General features: G+C 39.6%; 1 protein-coding gene across 2 annotated transcripts; it reads right to left on the reverse strand.

Moving 5' to 3' along the window:
• Positions 1-21,155, reverse strand: arhgef6 (Rac/Cdc42 guanine nucleotide exchange factor (GEF) 6). 2 transcript variants are annotated; one of them, XM_026329711.2, is made up of 22 exons: positions 20,827-21,153; positions 19,661-19,744; positions 17,830-17,914; positions 15,182-15,303; positions 14,722-14,926; positions 14,444-14,496; positions 13,836-13,930; positions 13,537-13,632; positions 12,965-13,087; positions 11,487-11,625; positions 11,109-11,168; positions 9,743-9,889; positions 8,762-8,848; positions 8,258-8,339; positions 7,459-7,574; positions 7,097-7,276; positions 5,893-5,913; positions 3,881-3,977; positions 3,641-3,727; positions 3,422-3,521; positions 3,086-3,140; positions 1-2,498 (listed from the first exon to the last, which is right to left on the reverse strand). In XM_026329711.2, the coding sequence occupies exons 1-22, from the start codon at positions 20,989-20,991 to the stop codon at positions 2,376-2,378; spliced, it is 2,322 nt and encodes a 773-aa protein (XP_026185496.1). In that variant the 5' UTR covers positions 20,992-21,153; the 3' UTR covers positions 1-2,375. The 2 variants fall into 2 exon arrangements, with proteins under 2 accessions (XP_026185496.1, XP_026185498.1); XM_026329713.2 differs by lacking the exon at positions 5,893-5,913 and having other exon boundaries at positions 20,827-21,155.
• Between the last annotated feature and the right edge of the window lie 382 nt (positions 21,156-21,537).

A 21,537-nucleotide genomic window follows, 5' to 3' on the forward strand; every position in this document is an offset into this window, starting at 1 on the left:
TCTGCTTATTATATTAAATTTTTAATAAAAGAATGACCATACCAAACATAAAGTACAGAGTGGCTAGAAAACAAAGCATTACAATATCTGCAACAATAATTGCATAGAACAACCTTTCAAAAACAATACACAGTGGTCTGGAGATGTCATTTCAGATAAGCAAATTGAAACCAGAGATAAACCCCCCTTACCCATAATAAATGGTGAAAACCACACAACGTTATTATCAACAAACATATGATGAGACAGAGTCACGCATCTATACAGGAAACAGAGTCTGTAAATCTGAGGAGAAACTGTCTGCCAACTGCACATCCTAGGGGAAAAAGTAATTCAAGATCACTTCCAGCACCTGAGCAAGTTCGTACCTTGCTTTAGTGCCCTTAGGCAAGACATTGACTCTGGTGCAGATGTACCAGTGCTGCCTTGTACCCTACACAGTGCTCTTAACTCCCTGTCAAGAGGTGCAAGATGGCACTTCCTAACAGGGACTGTACAGTATTGCAATATTATTACATTTTGGATCATTGGTGATGAAAATTGGGACATGGTCAGTGATTTGTAAACAAGCGTGAATACCAAGAGGCTTGATTAAATAAATGCAAATGGAACATAATCAATAGCCTAAATGTGAAGTTTCTAAACAACATGGTCTGGCTGTTTTTGGTTATTAAATTGGGTTAATTCATTTATCATTATTGCAATTTCTCCAAACCTGGCCTACCATTCTGTGACTAACCCAGAGGTCCGTCATTAAAGCAGTCACTTATTGCATTTCAGTAAAATCCACTGCTGCTCTGCAGTGCAGCGAGAGTAGATAACAGTGTCGATATTGAGCACACTCAACCTCATGAGGAAATGTACCGTTGTGGGTTCTTGGGAAGAGACTGCATTTTAAATAACACACATGGTCCTATTTGTTTTTCAGACCCAATATAAGTTTGAGCCGTTCTCACTGAAACAGTACAACAAACCATCTTTGACACTTTCAATAATAAATCACACACTTAGTCCCAGTCTGGTCTTAAACTTCTCTAAGTTTATCGACCCTTTCGGGAGGCACTTAAACATTTGAGATCTACTCGACACCTACAAACCATTTCCTCAGTCTGTCTCCATCTGCACTACAGGAACATGCTAGGAGGCTGCAAATAAAAAACCTCAAGTTCTCAAGTCAGACTCATTATTAAAGACTTTTTTCCTCTATTGCGATGCAAAAAATATATATATATATATTTTGCCTTGACTAAAACAAGGATATATTTTCTGCCTTCACACATCAGTGTAGTTTAAGAAAATTTGAGACAGATGTAAAGGCAGCTAAACTACAGTATTTCTAACTCCACAATTAAATGCTTGAATGAACAATAAATAAAGGATTTTTTTTTTTTTTTAAAAATCCAAAATAAAACAAGGCTATGTAATTAATATGTTAAAATGATACTTGAACATATTTTAGTAAGACGAGTAAGGGTGACATCTCTGTCATTATTTGCGTACGCTTCATATAATAAATGATACAATGTTAGGTCTTTTCTATTTTATTATGCAGCTGCATCCCTGATAGCTTTGGACTATATATCTGAATATCTTGATTATCTCATTTCTGATGCAGAATTCATATTGTAGAAACGCTGTACATTCATGCAGTTTTTAAATAAACAGTCAAGAGGTGCATCTGGAAACAAGTGAGTGTATGATAAGAAGCTCAACTGTCTGACTTGTTTAAACACCTATAAAAGTGTCTGAAAACTTGAATATGAATGTCTAGATGTTACAAAAAAAAAATCCAATCACACATACCCATGAAAGCTAAATCCATTTTCCTTGTAACAAATAATATGACAATGGAAAAAAAAAAAGTTATGATTTGAAGAGAAGAAAATCAGTCAAATCATCAATTTGATGGCTTTGTACTCCTTTTCTATTTCCAACTTAAGCAAAAGTAGCAGTGGATAAATTGTTTTGTCATGGTCCAAAATTGTTCCATTTGCTGCGGAGTGTTCACAGTGACAGTCGCCAAGAGGCAGTACATTAAAAACATCTGTTTATCAGTCTTCATATAGATGAGCTGTTTCAAGAGGAAGTGTATTTGTAGTCTCAGGTCTAGGTCTGAGGCTGGGTCAGGAAGACAGATTAGATTTTGTCATGCTTAAATGTCAAACAAAACTCCAGCATATGAAGTTAAGAAACTTCAAGTATCATTGTCAAAGAGAGTCCAACTCTACTGTGTGTGACTGAAATACAGAGATGCAACGTAAACAGATACACAAATACACACACACCTGACACCTCCTGTCCCGTCTAGAAGCATGATTACACAAATGTGTCCACATACACACAGCACTAAGACGAGGGTGATTGCTGGGATGTGTTCAGTGGCCACTGTCATCCCAAGCACAATCGTTCTTCTGCTTGGCCAATTTTCGAACCACTCTCTCCAGCTCTTTGCGAGACTTCTGCTCCTCCTCCAGAAACTGCTTCATCCATTTATTCTCCTGTAAATATTCAGACAATGACAGTATTTATCATATGATTGGCTCATACTACGTTATGACTTCCATGAACACTTCTTACTTTACTGTCATGCTATCTTTTGTAAATGCATACATTTTAAAGAACTAATTAATGTTAATACAATGTTTAGAAATTACAAAAAAAATGATTTATAATTTATTGGTGGCTTTTAGAATGTATATTTGACTACATTTTTTATGCCTATACAGATTTTTATGTTTTATTTACAGTTTTCAAATTAAATTAAAGACATTCCAGTTTTTAGTTTTCTCAAACCATTCACTAGTTCGTTGTAAATTATGATAAATTCATTTTTATGATAGTATGTGTATTAAAAAAAAAGTCTATATCAGATATTAGATTTGTTTGAACTCATGTATTCATATCTGCCCCTGACCAAATAATACGGCATAGGCTCAGGCGCATTTAGCCTGCAACCCACAAAAATATCAACACTTAAGAAGTAGGACACAGACCTATGTTGTTGACACATGCTAAACGGTCTACACACACTGTGTTGGCGAAGTGTTTGAGCATATTTAACACAGTGGGCAATAAAAGTTTGCACCTTTTTCAGTTCATGAACCTCATCCTTTAAGGCATACACAGCATCGACAAGGCTCCTGAAAGAAATACAAAGAAAATACTGTCAGCTTTGCAAAACAATATCAATGTTTATTTTTAACTCAAATGTAAAAGCTGAATTTACTAACACATTTGTATAGGAAGCATATATTGGCTTCAAACCCAGTGTTGATTCTGTGTGAAAATGCATAGCATAAATAGGATCATATTTTTGAAATTAATGACAGGGAAAATCAGAATTTAAATACAGCTAATCACAAAGCCCTACTTGTCACTGTCACAACAAAATAAATATTTTCCAAGGTAATACTGCACATACTTTTCCTCAATAACTGTTTGTCCATTGCTCTTCATCTCCTCTACAATGATCTTCTCTTCCTCTGGCAGAAGCACCTGAGGGATGCACTCTTTCCGCACCGCTGCATATACATACACAAATAAACTTTAAAAATTGATTTACAGTTGTATCAGTGGCTTAAGATGTGCAATCTAATAATGCACTGTAGAAACGATTTATCCATTATGGAAAAACCCACACCTGTGGTGCTCTGGTGCAGGCTAGCTCCTGTGCAGTAGGCCTCAATCACCCTCAGTATCTGAGCATCCTCCTCCAGAGCAACTGTGCCTGAAATAACCAGAGCTCATCAATATCATGAATACGATCCTAGGCATTCTTAGTTTTTTTAAGAACAGGCACTTGGTCTTTTGCTCAATTTCCATACTACATACTATTAAAAACATCTGAAAATGGCAAATGGTAGCAAGACAAAACTCCTACTTTTCCTCATTTGAACATCGTCATCAGATGGCTTCCGCTCTTTCTTCCTGTTGCCCGGCAAAAACTTCTTCATGGGCCGTGGGCTCTTGCTGGAGTCCTGAAGGAGTACAACATTAAATTCAGTCCATCTCTCTTCACACACACTGCAACACACACCGATAAAGCCAAGGCTCCAAACCAAACAGAATGCAAGCTCACAGGGAAGCACATCCCTTATAAACAAACAACATTAACAAACAAAATACCATCAACAAACACAGCAGTAAGCATATGGTGATGACTGTGACAAAACCAGCCAGGTATCTATCTGTGCCAGCAGGAATCTGGCCTAGCAAGGCTGTACCAAAAAAAAACAACAAAAAAAAACAAAACAAAACAAAAAGAAAAAGATTTTTAATTTCCATATTTCTTCCAAGGTACTACAGTTATAACAAGAGCAGAAAGAATACTTATGATTGTGTACAATCTTTATAAAACTATAAAAAACAAAGTTCAAATGTTTTACATTAATCTATAAAAAGTGATGGGTTTTTTACTTTCTTCTTTTATTGTTGGGTTGAGTTACGCATCTGAAAACTGAAGCAGCCACTGTTTTCTCTTCTGTTTTCTCTCTAAAGTTGAGGTTTGATGAATAATTAACTAACTGGAAAATAACTGTCTAGTCATAATGAAGTACTCATGGGTGCGGATAACATGATTTATGAATGGCATGTTCTTATAAAAAATAATCACTTTGCATAATGTCATTTTCCCCATGTCCTTGGCTGGAATGGAGAAGCTCAGTCAAACACACAATGGGAAAAAGATGGTAAACCCATTCATGGTGCATCATGATAAACCTACCACAGACTCACTCATAAGAACCAGGAGGAATAACTGACTAAATCAAGTCTCTGAGAGCCTTTGAAGAGGCTCAGGGTTTCATGTAAATGGAGGCATGCAGCATAAAGTTTCTTTCCTCACTGGTTTGGTGCGCTAGGGTGTCGTGTACCAAAGTGGGAGGAGAGCTCCAGTAGGGTGGTGTCCCAGTGGCAAGTTAGTGGCTGCAATTTTGGTAACGAGAACGGTTGCATTCCAGGCAAACCACCTGCTTCTGAGGGGTAGACTGGTAGTGCACTATGCACAGCGCACACACGTTCTGTAATATTCATGTCACATTATTGGTTTTTACAGCCACATAGAAGAAGAAATTCACAAGATCCTTTCAAACAAGACCCTGGCAAAAAAAAAAAAAAAACAATGCCAGGATAATGTGTTGAGACAAAAAGCTTCAGCATTCAATCTCAGTTTTGTTTAAGGCCACCTGGTGAATTATGGACGCAGATCATTGTGATGTCTTCTAAACTGCTACCCTTCAAGCATGGAAAAAGCAGTTCCCAACAGTTTTTCCAGAAACATTAAACTGACCTAAAAAGGGACATAATCTACCTCATGACAACATACTAGGGCTGCTGATGATTCAGATGCACCTAGCCAAATATGCTCAGGGCGGAATGGCAATACTTAACTGCACTCTGTCTACGTTTCTAAAAATAGCACAGCTAAGAGAAATGCCTACCACAGCTGAATCAGAATGGCTTTTTAACAAATTAGTGACACTGTGCACGGTGAGGGGCTCCTTCACTACAAGGAATGAGAGAAATGAATTAGAGACAGGCAGGGCTGCAGAAAACAGGAAACCAACAGATGACAATGAGGGAGAAGTGATGCAAACAGCGCAATGGCATGCTAGCTCAACACTGGGGCAAATACAGACACACACACACACACACTCACACACAAATTCCTTGTGCTTCTATCTTTATGAGGACAGGCAATGGTAAAATGCATTCCACGGCTATTGCCCTATCCTCAACCCTGACAACTAAATGCCTAACCATAACCCCTAACCTCACCTTAACCTAAACCTAATTTAAACCTTAAACCTAATAAAGTCTAACTGCCTTGGTTCAATATTCAAAGTGGTCCTCATAAAAATAGAAGTACACACAAATGGGTGTAGCTAACCTTACCTTCAATATATAAGACATCCTCTATAGAGGCAGGATAGAAAAAGACAAAAAGGGAAATGCGCATGAAAAATATGGTGAAAGAAGGATGTGACAGAGAGTTAACGGTGAACATTTGTACACCCACACTGCCATTCACCTATTCTTCGTCAATGTAGCATAGGGTGATTATTTATAAATATAAAGAACATATAAAGAATATGAATATGATATATAAATGAAGAAACTGGCAGAACGAAGGTTATGCATTCAGAAAACTATGCATGCATCTCTGCAAAGTAGCAGAAACGTCCCAGAGACCCGCAAGCCCGATTTATTCTCACAGTGGACACGAATGAGCTTGTGCAGGGTTGTGTGTGTGTGCGTGCGCGCGTGTGTGTGCGTGTATATCGAAAGTTTTAAAATGCTGACTGATAACTTCAACCTCCCACGCAGATCAAAGAGTGAGTCTCATAACACTCATCGAGGACAAGAAGTTCATAACCACTGGCGCAATGGAATGCCAGTCAGACTTGGTGATCATGCTGGTATTACTGGAATAGAACAATAGCACAGCCTGTGTTGCTCTTCTACCTCTATTCTGTTTACTACATAATAATGTTGTCAATAGTGTTACAATGTTTGTTGCTGCCTTTCAGTCTGCATCTACTGTATCCAGCTGTCCCACGCATGGTGCTGAAGTGCTAATCCAATGTATGTGACAGTTTTTTTCAATTCTTGTTACAGTACAAGGTATTGACAGCCTGTGACCACAGAGTGTGTTTATAATTCACACACTGAACGCTACTTTATCACAGGTGGCTAACCCATCGACAGATTCTACCTATTCTGATAATAATGACGTTTCAAAAGAACACTAACCAAAAACTAATAACCATAAGGACTTGACACTTGAGTCTATTCTCATGTAGTTGGTCTACTGTATATTTTACTGCTGAATAGTACCATAGTCTGATAATAAATTAAAGCTTTGTGTATCAGCTCTACTTGTGCTATTTGTGTGTTTGGTGGAAAGGTTTGTGTCAAACAGAAAACTGGAAGCCTGAATAAAGTAGAGAGAGGAGGAGAAAAAGACATGTAAAGGAGGGGGTCTTCTTGTTGACTAATAACGCACTGTATGAATGCAGACACAGCGGGCATTGTCCGCTTACTGGAAATGGATAACAAACATGTGTAGGTTTATTTGTGCAACTCTATAACCTCCTACCTCTTTGTAGCCCAGTGCAGCAGAGGGTTTGAGGGGTGGCGCAGGACGCAGACAGCTAAGGGACCAGGGCTTGCTGATCTTCGGAGGTTCCAGGGGGCCACGACTGATGGGGGTGAGGTTGCCCAGGTGAGACAGGTGAGTGGGAGTCCCAACTGTGCTCAGTGGCTTGCCTTCTACATTCTAAATAGGACAGTCGCAGGAAGAGAAATGTGTGTGTGAGAATTATACATGTACTGAAAGAAGAGTTATGTTTGTCACCTCAAGGTGAGAATATGATCAAAAAGTTTTTCACACTTCAGCAGTGCATGGCTCACTTTCAGTATTGTTTTGACTTCATATTGTATGTATGCGTGTGTCCTAACCTTTGTAATAGTCCCTGCAGGGCTGCCTCCTTTAGAAAAGGGCTGAAGGTGCTCCAGCCATTCCTGTAACTCCTGAGCACTACTGCAGAACACTGTAATACGATCGATCATGCTTCCTGCAGCACACATAAACACAAACACACTTCCTTCAGTGAGCGTCACAGGGGTAGGGGGCTGGAGCCAATCCCAATTGACACTGGGTGAGAGGCGGGGTACACCCTGGACAGACCACCAGACTATCAGGACTGACACATAGTGTCACACTCAGACCTATGGGCAATTTAGAGTCATCAATTAAACTAACCCCAGTCTGCATTTGGATTTTGGGATGTTGTAGTACCCAGAGAAAACCTACTGGGAGAACATGCAAACTCCACACAGAAAGACCTCAGGTTCACACATTCAATTCAAACCCAGAAACTTTGGGCTGTGAGGCAACAGTGTTAACCACCACACCACCAACAACAGACAGAGCAACTGATATCGGGAATGCAGGTACAAGTAAATATAAGCTTAACACTGTCATATACTGTCCTGATCAACAAAGGTGCAAAAGTCACGTCCTTTGAAAAAGTGGAGCAAGTTTAATATTCTTTTACCGACTGTGTACAAACCCCAGAACAGGTGAGGTTACAGGGAGTGCAATTTCATAGCTGGTTAAAATTTCTAATTTTCAGAGCACTTTCATATGAATTAGTTAACTGGCACTGAAGCAACAACTGTAAGAACTTAAGGGTTTTGAAGACACCGTCCCAGAGCTGTTTGGTGAACTAATGCCATATGGATCAATATCAATTACCTGTGATGTCAAAGGCATTCTGGGCATTGTCCGCATCCTCTACATGTCTTGTAACTGTTGTGCCTGTCAGTGACAGTCTTCCCTGAATGGTACAAACAAAAAGAGAAGAAATAAGACACGTCATAGGTAGCAAACCTGTAGCATGTCTTGTTTTTACCTGAAATGAATGAAATGAGTTGGTATTATGTGACTACAATAATGAAAACTGTCATTTAATTCTTCAGCTATATCATATAGAGATTTTGGGGCTTTAACAAATAGGCCTCTGAGAGTTCTGACACCCAAATACAATCCAGGGAAGAGATTAGTTTAAATATTAAATGTTGTTTTTACTTGATGGCTTCTAATGAAATTCCACTCACCACCTGTTCATTGGGGCAACAACATAAATCTTAAAAGCTATGGCAATACTGCTGCATGGCTATATTCCACTAGGGAACAAAGAAAATATGTTTCGTTGCAATTTGGGTCGACCACCCAAATGGATCAGATGCTGTACCTCACCTGATAAATAAAGCCACTCATTCGAGGACTGGCAGAGAGCATGACTAACACATTAGGGAAAAGCATCAAATAGCGTTCCTCTTTTTCCTGCAAGACAGAGACAAAAAAGATGTGGTTGATGTGGTGAACTGCTAGTTCATGCAGACATGTATTGCAGCAGGTTGGCTGGTTAAACGCTTTCATGCGTAGCCACTGCTTTCTTACTGTCACAGAAAGGAAAGTGGCTGCAGCTAAACTGGTTCATTTTGTTGCTCAAACACCAATTACCAGTTTCTCTCTCGCCCACTGATGCAAAACCATCACTGTTGCTGACGCTTAGTTGAGCTAAGGTTAGCAACTAGATACCAGCTTTCTCACTCAAAAAATAGGCTGAGCTGACAAGAAGTATGAGTCGCGTTACAAACACAGGGACCAGTATATGGTGGTTGGAAAGCTTTAAGCAGTGATTAAAACATGGTGGATCCAAATGTGTATCTGGGGTTTTCTTCCAACTACCACATAAAAGTCGACCCCAACGCAGGAACCACACAAAAAAGCTTACATACAGCCTACACAGGTTTCTGTTTTGACACTTGAGGGGGATACTGAATAAGTGACAAGGTTAAATGGAGGAACATTTTTAGCACACATGGTGCATAGGTGCTGGGGGAGGCTGGGAACCCTAGAACATATTTTTCATGTAAAATTATATCATGTACATGTCTAATATTTGCTGTAAGAGAACAGGGGACGTACGAAATATATATGATCATTTTATTGTTACAAGCACTGACTGCAGCTAAAGTATTTCGAAGTCTTTTGGAGATGGAAAAGATGCAGACAGAAACATTCTAACAGTTGTCTCTATGTCTAATAAAGCAGATATTAAGTTGAGTAATGGATTAAATAAAATAACAGCTTTTCTTATGCTTTCTAATGACATGCAGAAGGTGACAATTGATAGTCATCCTGGACTGCATCAAACCTCAAAACATTTCTCACCTCATTGGACCCATTTTTCACGTGAACCTGGGACATATAGGCCACATGACCCAGGCTCTTCATGCTGTCTCCCTCCCAGCCTCGCACAGGTTCTGACAAGATCTGGATTTCCAAATTCTTGCGCTTCCGTAATTCCTGGCACTGTGTCTAAACACACACACACACACACACACACACACACACACACACACACACACACACACACACACACACACACAGTATATAAGCCAATGAAGATGACAAAAAGTTTCATAATTCACTGGAAATTACACACAGTACTGTTTTGGACAAATTATCTTTGAGTTATAGACTGCTAAATGTTTTCAGTTGAAGTTCCACAGTGTCAAACATTTGATACCTACTTTTACAAAATAAGTGTTTGCTTAATGTTAAAAGTAACATTTGTGTTTTTATGACTTTTAGATAATACTGAACTTCAGGAAATTTGTCTTCCACCATGCACATGGCTTTAGAAAACATAACTGTTTTCTTCTGATATTCATCGAGTATGTGTTTTTATCTTTTCTGTCACAGCTATAGAAGTAACCTGCAAAATAAAGTAGTATTTTTTCAGGTGTTAGACAGGGGTTCTCCCGCTTCAAACAGGAAAAATGACAATGCAACATCTGCCATTTCCACTGCACATTATACAAAAAAGAGGTTTTAGAGGATGAGCACTACAGAGACATAACTAACATTTCTCCAGCGTCTACCCACTCAACCACACACACACACAAAAAAAAAAAAAAAAATGAAACTTGCAAATTACTATAGTATTGTGTTTTTGTTTCATGCTTTCCTGTGCAGCCCTACTGAAGAAATGTGTGTGAGTCACCGCATCTATTCTTGATAGGAACTCAGGGCTATGCAGGGGAAACTGTTCACTCAGGTGTAAGGCGGTTGCTTGTTTCTAATCCAACTCCTCTAAAATGGCATTTCAGCTGACACCCACTGTAGGAACAACATGATCATTCAACATGCAACAGAGACGAAGCTCAAACACTTTCATTAAGCTTTCACCAAAGCGGTGCCTGATAGTGAAATTTGTAGATATTTGAGTGTAGAAATCATAGAAAGCGCTTAAAGAGCTAACTGGACTATTTTAATCAGCTCATTATCAGCAGAAATGATGATGAGAAACGTTGAAGAGAAATTACTTGTTACTTCAGCCGCATTTTCATGTCATTAATTTGTTTGCTGAAATAAATGTTTGAAAAAAAACGTGTGTATAATAATATAATCCAGAGCATTTACAGCCCAGTAATTGAACTGTTAAAGTGAGGCTTGTTCCCTATTTAAGGCTTAATCAAAGATAATAAAATTTAAGTCTAGTTTAATCATCAGCCCTATGGGTGTCCATGCTTACCACTAGACTCTTAAATGCTGCTGTGGCTTTCACAATGTCAGGGTAGTCTGGGTGGGCTTCCTGTGGCGAAAAGAGAACAACACACACAGCAACTTAAATCAAAGCATTGTGCTATGAATCTTAAAGCAAGAAGATGCACTGTGAGACACAAATTCATCAGGGTCGCAGCTTCCGATTTGTGTTTATAAGGTATTCATGGTCAAGTACTGGAGGTTAATCACGTCAAAATATATAACAGTAAAAACTAACTATACTCTAGCGACACAAATGTACAAAGGAGATGTGAATACAACATTTTAATATTTTCAGTTCTTTATATAAAGTACAATATTTTATTATATATTGTGTCAACACATATTCAGATATTTGCGCCTTTACCTCCACATGTCTCTCCAGCTCCTGTAGCAGGGTCGGATATTTGTCGAGTCTCATGAAGGGCTTACTGAGACTGGTTGTCAGGGTTAGGATTCCTGGAGCACTTGCTCCCTGGCTCTCCATAAATTTGTCTAGTTCCTCACTGTTAAACACATGCAAACACATCCTTTTTATGTACAGTTGAGGGTAATGGTTTTTTCTATGGGAATAAACTACAGAGTACAGAGGAGTACCCTGACTGTGCAGGTTCAGGTCAGGATGACCCGAGAGTTGAATTACACTTTTTCGTCTAAAACGTATTCTAAAATAAAAACAGTGAAAGCCACATTAGACAAAGGTAACTGTTTCCAAGTATAGCAAAATACAATTAAATGCTAAACTAATTTCTGTAATAAAATATAGTAAGAATGTAATATTGGTACTGAATTCAGATTGTGTAAGAGCAAATCCAAGAAAGAAATACTTCAACCTATCGCTAGTTAAACTGAAATGCAACCACAAGGTTTCCATTTATCTGTCACCGCTGTTAAAACCACTAATGCTGTTACAGTATTTTGTAACTTCTTAACGGTTGGTGTCAATATGGTTTTTAAAATTCTGCTGTCAACTGGAGCATGTTTACTTCACTGCAAACATGCTTAGAAAGATCCAAAACTTCAATCATATCATATCCTGTAGCAACACTAACTGGCAACATCAGGTAAATCTAAAAGTAACATAAAATGCACTCTTGCAACTGAAATGCAAATGTGCTTACTGTGAAAAAGCGCCTTGGTTGCCTGTCATCATAACCACAACTCTATATATCCTGTCAACAGTCAGCTTCCTGTGTGTAATTCAACTTTAAAACACATTATACAACTTGACAATATGCTTCTAAATCACCCACATTTTTATTATTTAACCTGCACCACGAACAGTTATTGCAAAAGTCATCGATGCAATACAGAAATCTCACTCAGTGAGAATGATGCATTTTTTAACAGCTGGATTGAAGGAAACGTTCAGTAAACAGGGGACTCGGTGGAGCTACTCAGACTTACTTCAGCCTCCTGGTCATTTGCAAATGGGACGCCTGACACCCTGTGGCTGAAAGCTATATTACAGCGCTCATCGGCTTAATCACCGTGCAGTGGGAATCAAAAAGTCTGACAGTTTGGAAATACGATAAGATAAAAGAAGAATGATCATTTTAGGCAACAGAAATTAGTTGTTTTTTTCTCAGTTCCTATACAAAAAAAATCTCATTCAAATCCTTGTGGGAATTCCAACCTGCATGCTTATATTACACTTTTGTATTATACTTACTATACTTTGCATTATTCAGAATTACTGCATGTGGCTTAAGGCAGCTGCCATGAAACACAAAGACTAACAATCTTCACTGCTCTTCTCACTTTACCCTTGTGACTTTTGTGAGTCATAAGCAAGGCCATACCTGGCGTGGTACTGTATGTCTTTGCATGTTTGTGTACACTGACCTGTGGTTGGTGAGGATGCAGACAGCTGAGGGGTGGCTGGAGCAGTAAGCCAGGTACAGAGTCTTGATCTGACTCATCAGGTTTAAATAGCAGCCAGCCACTCTCTGCTGGCCCTCTGGGACTCTGCAACATTGGAGCAACAGAAACAAGGTCAGAGAAGTGAAAATAGTGAGGAAAAAGCAGGGATGGGATAGGATGGAAGCGAGACAAATATGGAAAGACACAAAGTCAAATGTGTGTAATGATCATATTGTTCCAAACAAGTGAAAGAAAGCCACAGAACCATAATATCTTACGATTTCTTAAACTGCATTTCAGTCAAAATGAAGACATTTCCTTTTCTATCCATCCCTGTATTTTGAGGCCTAAACCTCAAAATGATAAAATTACAGTTGAAATACTTATTTTAAGAATTTAAGTGCTATTTTTTAGACTGCACAAGTTCTTACAGGTAATTTCTCAAAGCATACCATACCCTCCTATATGTATGAACACATTTTCCTTCCCTAAAAGTAGCCACTTATTTCCAGTAGTTTCATGTGTCAGTGTTTTCCCACCAGTGCATGACTTACTTGGTGCAGTCCTCCAAAGCCACACACAGTCCCTGCTGGAAGGTGAGGATTTCCTCCAGGTTTCCACACAGGGTGGCACTGTCTGCAGTGCTCAGCCTGAATATATACATATGTAGCATAAGCAGAGACAATAACAACAGTCCGACAACATCCATGCTAAAAGAAAGTTAACTATTAAAGTCAATAATTTTCAATGATGAAAGTGGAAAAGAGGTTTCCCCGGTAATCCACATTTCCCTTTGACTTTATATCTTTTGCCCTTTAATGGAGCCATCACATCTTTTTGTCATTGCTCTTACTTGTCGCTGGCTTGCAGGGATCGCAGATAACAACTCAGCAATGTTTGTAATTCTTTGACAAACTCCCGCTCATGTTCCAAGATGTCCTGTACCACCTGCAAAAGCAGCATAATCAGCACAATAAAGGTTTCATTTAGTATTCCTCCCCAAAAATGAATAAAATCTGGTAGATCTGATTAATAATCTGGGAAATCAGATTTTTTTTTTTTGCATTTATTAGTCCACAATACTTCAATATTGTCAAAGTGGTCATAAAGGGTCATTTGAAATGAAATTTACCTATTTGTTGACTTAGTTAAGAAAATGTAATAAAACTGTAATATGGCAATCAAAGACACTCAGATTTGAAGATTATAAAGCATTGTAATATCAAAGTAAAACCCATCACTCTACAGATCGCAACTCATTTTCCTCGGCTATCTAAAAGACTGATTAAATTACACTATTTCAAATATAATATTTTCTCATTGCCACCTTCCACCCAGACATCTGATCTGATAAGCCATCTATTTTTCAAAAGCAAGCAAATGTGAATTTTGACCAAAGGAAAGTGTATAATGTTTATGCAGGTACACATCTGAAAATGTCCCACACATACACACACTCACCACACTGTAATAATTTTTGGTCAGCTGACTTCCTTTTGGAGACACTGGCTTCTCTGTAGAGGAGATAAACAACAAGGATTGGTCAATTCCTCAGAATTCATAATTGCAGAACTAATTCATAATAATAATTAATGCCACGACACCACTGTCAAGGTGTTAAATGCAAATTACCATGCAGGTTTAACAAAAATATTTTGTGTATATCATCCAAAAATGTTTGTAACAAAGTTTTGAAATTGCTAACACCACCAGCGCCATGCATTCATGACCCCACTCACCACAGGGTTTGACCTCTCTGACGTAGTTACTGGGGAACCAGCCTGTCTTGCCGTTGAGCGTGCCCTCCCACCATCCTCCCTCCTCCTGCCGCGTCACAAGGATCATTTCACCTTTACTGAACGACAGCTCATCTTCATTGTTCTGCTTGAAGTTGAAGCGGGCCTTCACCATCAGCTGCCCACCGCCACCGTTCTCAGACATCTCCTGTTAGAAACAGTCAGCAACACAATAAAGTGCATCTGCAAAAATATCTGCATGTATGCATATAAATATGCTGCAATGAATAAATATTGCTTTGTTTATATTTGGCTAGAGCTTTGTAACATTTTGACAGTACTATTTTTTATGTGTGAGGGAATAAATGTGTAGTTATCCAGGTAAATAAATAGTAAATGATCAAATAAAAAAATGTGCAAAATGCGGAAAATTGACAGGTAGACAGAGAGGAGGAGATCATACCACTGATCTGGATTGCCTACGCAGAGAGCCTTTGGATTTGGCAGAGGAAAGTGTGTGCGAAGATGTCGACTGACTAGGAGAGGGAGCACCGGACTGCGAACATGACCTTTGACCAGCACAGTCTAAGGACACACACAGAGGAAAGCTTCAGGTACTTCATTTACACTGATGTTTAAACATGCATTGTTCTCATCAGGTACACTGCATAACTTTACCTTGAAAATACACACATCATCATCACAGCTGATGCAGGTGCACATACCTTGGGGCTGACAACATGATAAATCATGTGAGTATGGTCCAGTGCTCTGCGCAGCCTCAGGACCATGAATATGCATGCACACACACACACACCCCCACACACACTCTCTGGCCACGCATTAACAGTGCCTGACAGATTCATCTGATTTAACCAAAACTGGCACACAGCTCCAAAAAAAAGATCAAGCAGCATAAAAAAATGAAGGCAACATGCATGAAGAGTTATTGCAGCAAATATGTTGATTCTGACTGACATATACTGTATTTAACATAATTTTCTCCACCCCTCTCTCTTATCTGAAGTGAGGTCTAGTGCGTGGCTTGTGGAGAAAATCAAAATTAAATTTATGTTACAGACGTCCAACCCTTCTATGGTGTCAAAGCTGAACCACTGCAGTAAAAGAAAAGAAGATTTAGGGTCGGTGGATGCCAGATGCCCTGCAGGGTGAGTGCAATCCTTGAGATGCACTGATGGAGGTATCAATTTTGTTGCCAGCGCTCACTTGAAAAGTGACACATGGCAGCCCTGCAACCTCTTACAGATTAACAAGCAGAAACAAACTAACGGAAGAGTCCCCAACAAGTGGATGCCAGCTGGGCCTACTATCTAATCTTTGTGCAAATTACAAAAGAACAAAAAATATAAATGATATATAAATGGTGCACTCACCAATACACTCTGGTTTAGATCCAATAAGGACGTTAGCTCAGAGGCTATAAAAGTGACAACATTATTCATGCACTCTTATCAGCACATCATCCATCCATCCATCCATCCATCCATCATCTATACCCGCTTATTCCTAAATCAGCACATCATCTGAAATGTATTAAATGTATGATGTGATGGAAAAAGGACAGAGATTCCCTACTGTTTTCCATATGTTGAGACATCAGGGTGCATCACAGTGAGGCATAACCAATATGATGAAAAGGACACTGAAAGCAGTGGGACAGACCACTGCTGATAGACCTCATGGATCCCACAAACTGCCCCCCAAATACACACACAAACACACACACACAATTAAAAGGAAACATACAGAGAAACCTAACAAGCCCTTCTGTCAGTTAAGCTGTGAGGTTATGTATTTGTGTCCACAGGCAATGCTCAAAGCATGTAACCTAAACAAACACAAATGCTGAGCACAGATATGAATAAGCAAAACAAGGCTTGGAAGAGGCTCACTCTTATTTTAGATCATATTAACTAATATGTGACTAATCTGCTTCATTTGCATCTGCACATTAGAGGTTGAGCTTGCATTAACAAAGTGCCATGTATCACAAAACAAAAGTGCAGCAGGTGACTTTGTCTGTTAATGTAAAGTGAATGTTTGGGGTTTTACTATTAGTCAAAACAAGCTATGGCAAACTGTGATAGCTGTCTTCACAATGTGCTAACATTTCTAAACCAATCAGTTAATCAGAAAACATAATCAGCAAACTAGTCAATCATTCATCATTAGCAGCAGAGCTAATACTACGCGTCGGCTTCACTGTCATTCAAGAACAATCTAAAGCACATGTCCCGTTACACTGTTTATATACAGGGAGGACACAGATGTTCTCAAATAGCCTGGAACATTATTCATCTATTAAAAAGAATGCAGAGGTGTGGACTGGTATAAAAACCCTGACTAAATAATTCTGCTGTTGGTTGTCTGGCAGAGGAGAAACTGGAGGGAGACTGGTATTACCTTGTCAGTACCCCCAAACAAGGACTCTCGAGCTAAGCAATTTGTCCCAAACTGCTGAAGAGTTGCTGCACTGCGAAACATTTTATGCTGCATCCTCATTGGAGAAATGCAGTTGAGAAACAGCCGTATGTGTGTGACTAAAAGGCATTCACTGGTATTCAGCTGCATTATGCATTTAGACTCATACAGGAGCTTATTCGGAAAGTGCAGAAAAAGAAAAAAAAAAATGAACAAAGCAGAACGTGATTCGGGGTATATCAAGCTACGGATGCACATGAGTGAACACAGCACCCAGCATGACACAAACACACACTGCCATCCCAGCTGCTCACGGCTGAGCCACCCAAATCATGATGTAGAATGGCTGCTTGGACAAAATCACCACCATCACAGTGTACCCAAAATGCTACGTGTAGTGTTTATTTATTATCTAAGCTTATGTATGGGAATGTTTGCATTAAGCAGGAAGGGAGGTGTGAATGCTTAACAAGCACGTCTTTTAAATATATACAAACAAACTGAATTCATGTTTTTCTTTGTGGCATTACATACTCATTTGCTTTAATGCATCAGAATACTGAAATGTAAAACTAAAACTACTACTCACTCTTTTTATTTCTCTACTTTCAGAGATGACAATTAAGTGATGACAAATATTCAACTCATTAGGGGAGTCAAAGGTCTTACCTTGTGTGGCAAAGTTGACAGCCAGCAGAGTGTTCAGTACTTTGCTAAAATTCTCACCAGTGTATAACCACTCTGGTTCAAAACCCTGGATAGAAAAAGAACAGAAGAATTCAGTTACACCAAAATAACAACAACAACAATAATAACAACAAACCCCCCAAAAATCTGTTCATAAATTCTGGAATCCATCACATGTGAAAAAGGACTACATTACTACAAGCACTACTATCTGAGCAGTAATGCACAGAGGGGGAGAGAAGCTCGTTCCTGGATGTAGCACAAGCAATAGAAAAGTACACACAGTGAAACGCACACAGGGATTGAAATTAGACAGATGAAAACTGACACGGTAAGCGTGACCCATATTTCGTGATTTAGCAGTTCGCAATAAAACTGACAGTACTACAGTCATTAGCATTTGTAGATGCTCACACACTGACAGGCACACTGCTTGCTCGCTCTGTCTCAGACAGCTATCTGCTTTCCTTCAGCAGATAAGGTTTCACATTTTAAATAAAACATCTTAAATATAGAGTTTGAGTAGTACAGCCTTGGCCATGTGTTGCGTACATCATCATTCAGAGTGTCACCATTACATCTTTGGATATATGATGAGAGATATACATAATTACAAAAATGTAGACAACTGATGACAGTTTTCATAAAGTTAAAAAAAAAAAAAAAAAAAAAAATCAATCGCTGGAACACAACAGGCATCAAAAGCAGAAAATACTGAAGAAACCCCTTTGCCCTGATAAAACAAAATAAAAGTATAATTAGGTCATTCATCACCAGTACTGAGACCTTGACTGTTGTTATGAGCACATACTATTCTGAATGACTGCAGTAATGTATATAGAATTGATGCAAATGAATCATGTCTGGCAATTTAAAGCATAGCAACAAAAAAAAAAAAAATCTGGGGCCTTGAACAGTAAATGGCACTTCCCCATTCTGCATCTGAGGGCAGAAGTGAAAGCAGTATGAGTGCTCTCTTTATACAGTCACAGGACAAAAAGGCACTATTTTCAATGTCAAAAAACCAGACGCAGAGTTCTCCAACACTGATCCCATCAGTAACCAAAGGATGGTCAGGGCTCGTCATAGCTCCACAGACATCCCCGAGCTGATGCATTTGTCAGTGGCTCTCCAAAAACTTCTGCCCATGAGCTACTGGCTGGCCGCAAAACGTCTAATTATGGGCTAGGGCAGGGCTGATGGATAAAAGCAAAGGGGACCTCCCAGACATAACAAGCCAGCTGGGCAGAACTACTGAACCACTTCACTTTGCAGTGAGCCAGGTTTGATGACTCAATTAGCTGTTTAAAGAAACCAAAAAAGATTATTTATAAAGCCAGAAGGAGGAATTGCTGTCCACTGTGGCAGTCACAAACAGGATGGTACTGAGACAGAAAAAACTCCCAACATCTGCAAGTGATTTGCCCCTTTTCCAATATTAGGACAGGCCTGCATACATGGCAGGCCTGTATTTTTTTAGGCCCAGTAACATGAAACAGAAAATGAACTTACAAGGAAGTAAACTGTTCCTCGCAAGCTGATGAAAAGTTGTGGCAATTTGAAAACAGAGGCACTAGTCATAAAAGCCAGTGTCTGGTCAGTGGCAGTGACTGACAGCATGCCTGTTAGTGTGTCTCACTCCACATGGTCGTGTGAGGAAAACATATGTCAGCAGGGTAAGCAGATCCCAGCACAATCAAGAGTGTGTTTAAGTCCTCTGTGCAAACTGCAGTGGGCTAAGAGACTGAAATCAGGAGATGAGGAAAGGTCAGCTCATGTCAAAACATCGTTACCCTGTGTGCATGAAACTTACCTCCACTTTCAAGGACGAGCATCCTCTTAAAAACTCCTTGATGTTGGAAATGCACTCGGCTTCGGTTCTTGGTTCCTGGCAATACTGAGCACACGCACACACACACGAAATAAACATTAAAAAAATCCCTCGGTTGAGTGTGTCAGGTCGACATCTGACACAAGCACTTCTGTGGTGCTTCGGGCCGCAGGTACTGTCATTTCAGCCACACATACAACCGGGTCAAGAGACAGTATAGTAGTGATCGGACTGTGGAAACCTACAGTTAACAAAATAACTGTGGATTCTTCCTAGTCTCCTTCATGCAAACATAACCATTAGCACCACGAAAATGTCAAAACAAAAAGACTTAAGCACAACATCCGCTCACTTCACTAAACTTCAAAATAAAATTCTAACCAGCGGCCGTGTCCCAACTTTTTTAACAACAAACATTACGACACGTTTGGCCTTTGTCTGCTTGTAAGTAAAGTTTAGTGTATAACAACAAATGAGAAAAGACAACATATTAGGAAGAAATGTTAACGTTACAAGGAGAGTATTTAGTACTTCCGGTTTATTTTGGCAGTTTCCACTTATTGACGCTGCCTTGACATCGGAGAGCCGCGCCGGGAAGAGCCGAGCCTTTAAGAAGGAAGTGACGAACTGTCTCGCAACTGTTATTTGTCATTATCAACTTTGGCATCTCAACAACCAAACATGTGTTACTGAATCGATCATTTTTACCGTGTCAAGGAAAAGGTGTTTTTAAGAAGCGTCAGTGAAGTTTAAGTGCTGCGCTGTGGTCTCTGTCCAGTGTTTCGCGCACTCTTGCTGCTGAATTTGTTCTGTTTTGGTGGGTGTTCACACCGACTCTCTCGGCTCAAGAATGCGGAACATTTTCTTAGCTTCACAGGAAATCACATCTCCAGATCTCACATCTGAAAACTTTCCAAACGCAGGTGTAATTCGATGCATAGTCCCCCCTCCAAAAAAAACAACAACAACAGAAAACGAAAAGAGGCGAGTATAAAAGCCTGACGGCACAAGTGGGTTACTGTGCGCTAGAAAAACTGAAGGCCTGGCGCAGGGAGAAGTTCTCCTCGGTATCGTTTTCAACCCCCTTCCACCCCCCTCAGCCGCCTATCGTTTGCTATTTGTTGCCTGAAGTTAAACCAGCAGCTCACCTTAGGCGTGAAGCCAGGTATGAAGCGCTCCGTGAATTTGCACAGGACGACCCCATCCTTCAGCGACGTCTTCAGAAACTCCTCCGGGTCCGTTATATTCTTTTTAGGCGAGCTGAGCACTCCTAGGGATATTAACCACGTTACGGTCTGCTCCTCTGGATTCATAGCGCCACAAAATGATCATTGCCTAAGCAAGCGTTGCTTTAAAAGATAAATAATTTGGCGGCCTGTTCCGTATCAATATGCAACTCACATCCGCACTTCTGCTAGAAGTTAAAAAAAAGAGGCTGTGGGGGAAGGACGACGCTGTTTAGACACGCAAAACTGATGATCACCCCTACTGGCAAATAGGCACCTCAACAATACAGTTGTGTTTTATTCCTCTGCAAAGTAGCACATAGTGGTAGAGGGTATAGCCTCTCATATTTTATAATAAGATAAAATGCAGTGAGGATCAGGAAACGCCACTAGGGAAGTGATATCTGATGTGTATCAGATTTCTCTAGAGGACAAAAAAATATACCACCTACTCTAGAAATAAATCAGACTAAGCAATGACTGGGCATGGCCTGTGGTCTGATATTCACTGGTATATACAGTACAGTATTTTTAATAGAAAATGAATCTTTTCTTTTCAGCAGGTTTCTGACAATAAAAGCTGCACACTACTACATCACTAGCTGTAGCTCAGTTAAAAATGAGAGAGACAAA

Source organism: Mastacembelus armatus, chromosome 10 (assembly GCF_900324485.2).
Source record: "Mastacembelus armatus chromosome 10, fMasArm1.2, whole genome shotgun sequence".
In the NCBI taxonomy this organism is placed as follows: Eukaryota; Metazoa; Chordata; class Actinopteri; order Synbranchiformes; family Mastacembelidae; genus Mastacembelus; species Mastacembelus armatus.

Bases quoted from the DNA above. Each gene is read 5' to 3' on its own strand.
- arhgef6 (XM_026329711.2), bottom strand. From the start codon at position 20,991: ATGAATCCAGAGGAGCAGACCGTAACGTGGTTAATATCCCTAGGAGTG. The intron at 19,745-20,826 runs GTGAGCTGCTGG...GCGTGTGCTCAG, and splicing joins TACCTGGCTTCACGCCTAAG to TATTGCCAGGAACCAAGAAC. The intron at 17,915-19,660 runs GTAAGTTTCATG...TTTTCTATCCAG, and splicing joins GCTCGTCCTTGAAAGTGGAG to GGTTTTGAACCAGAGTGGTT.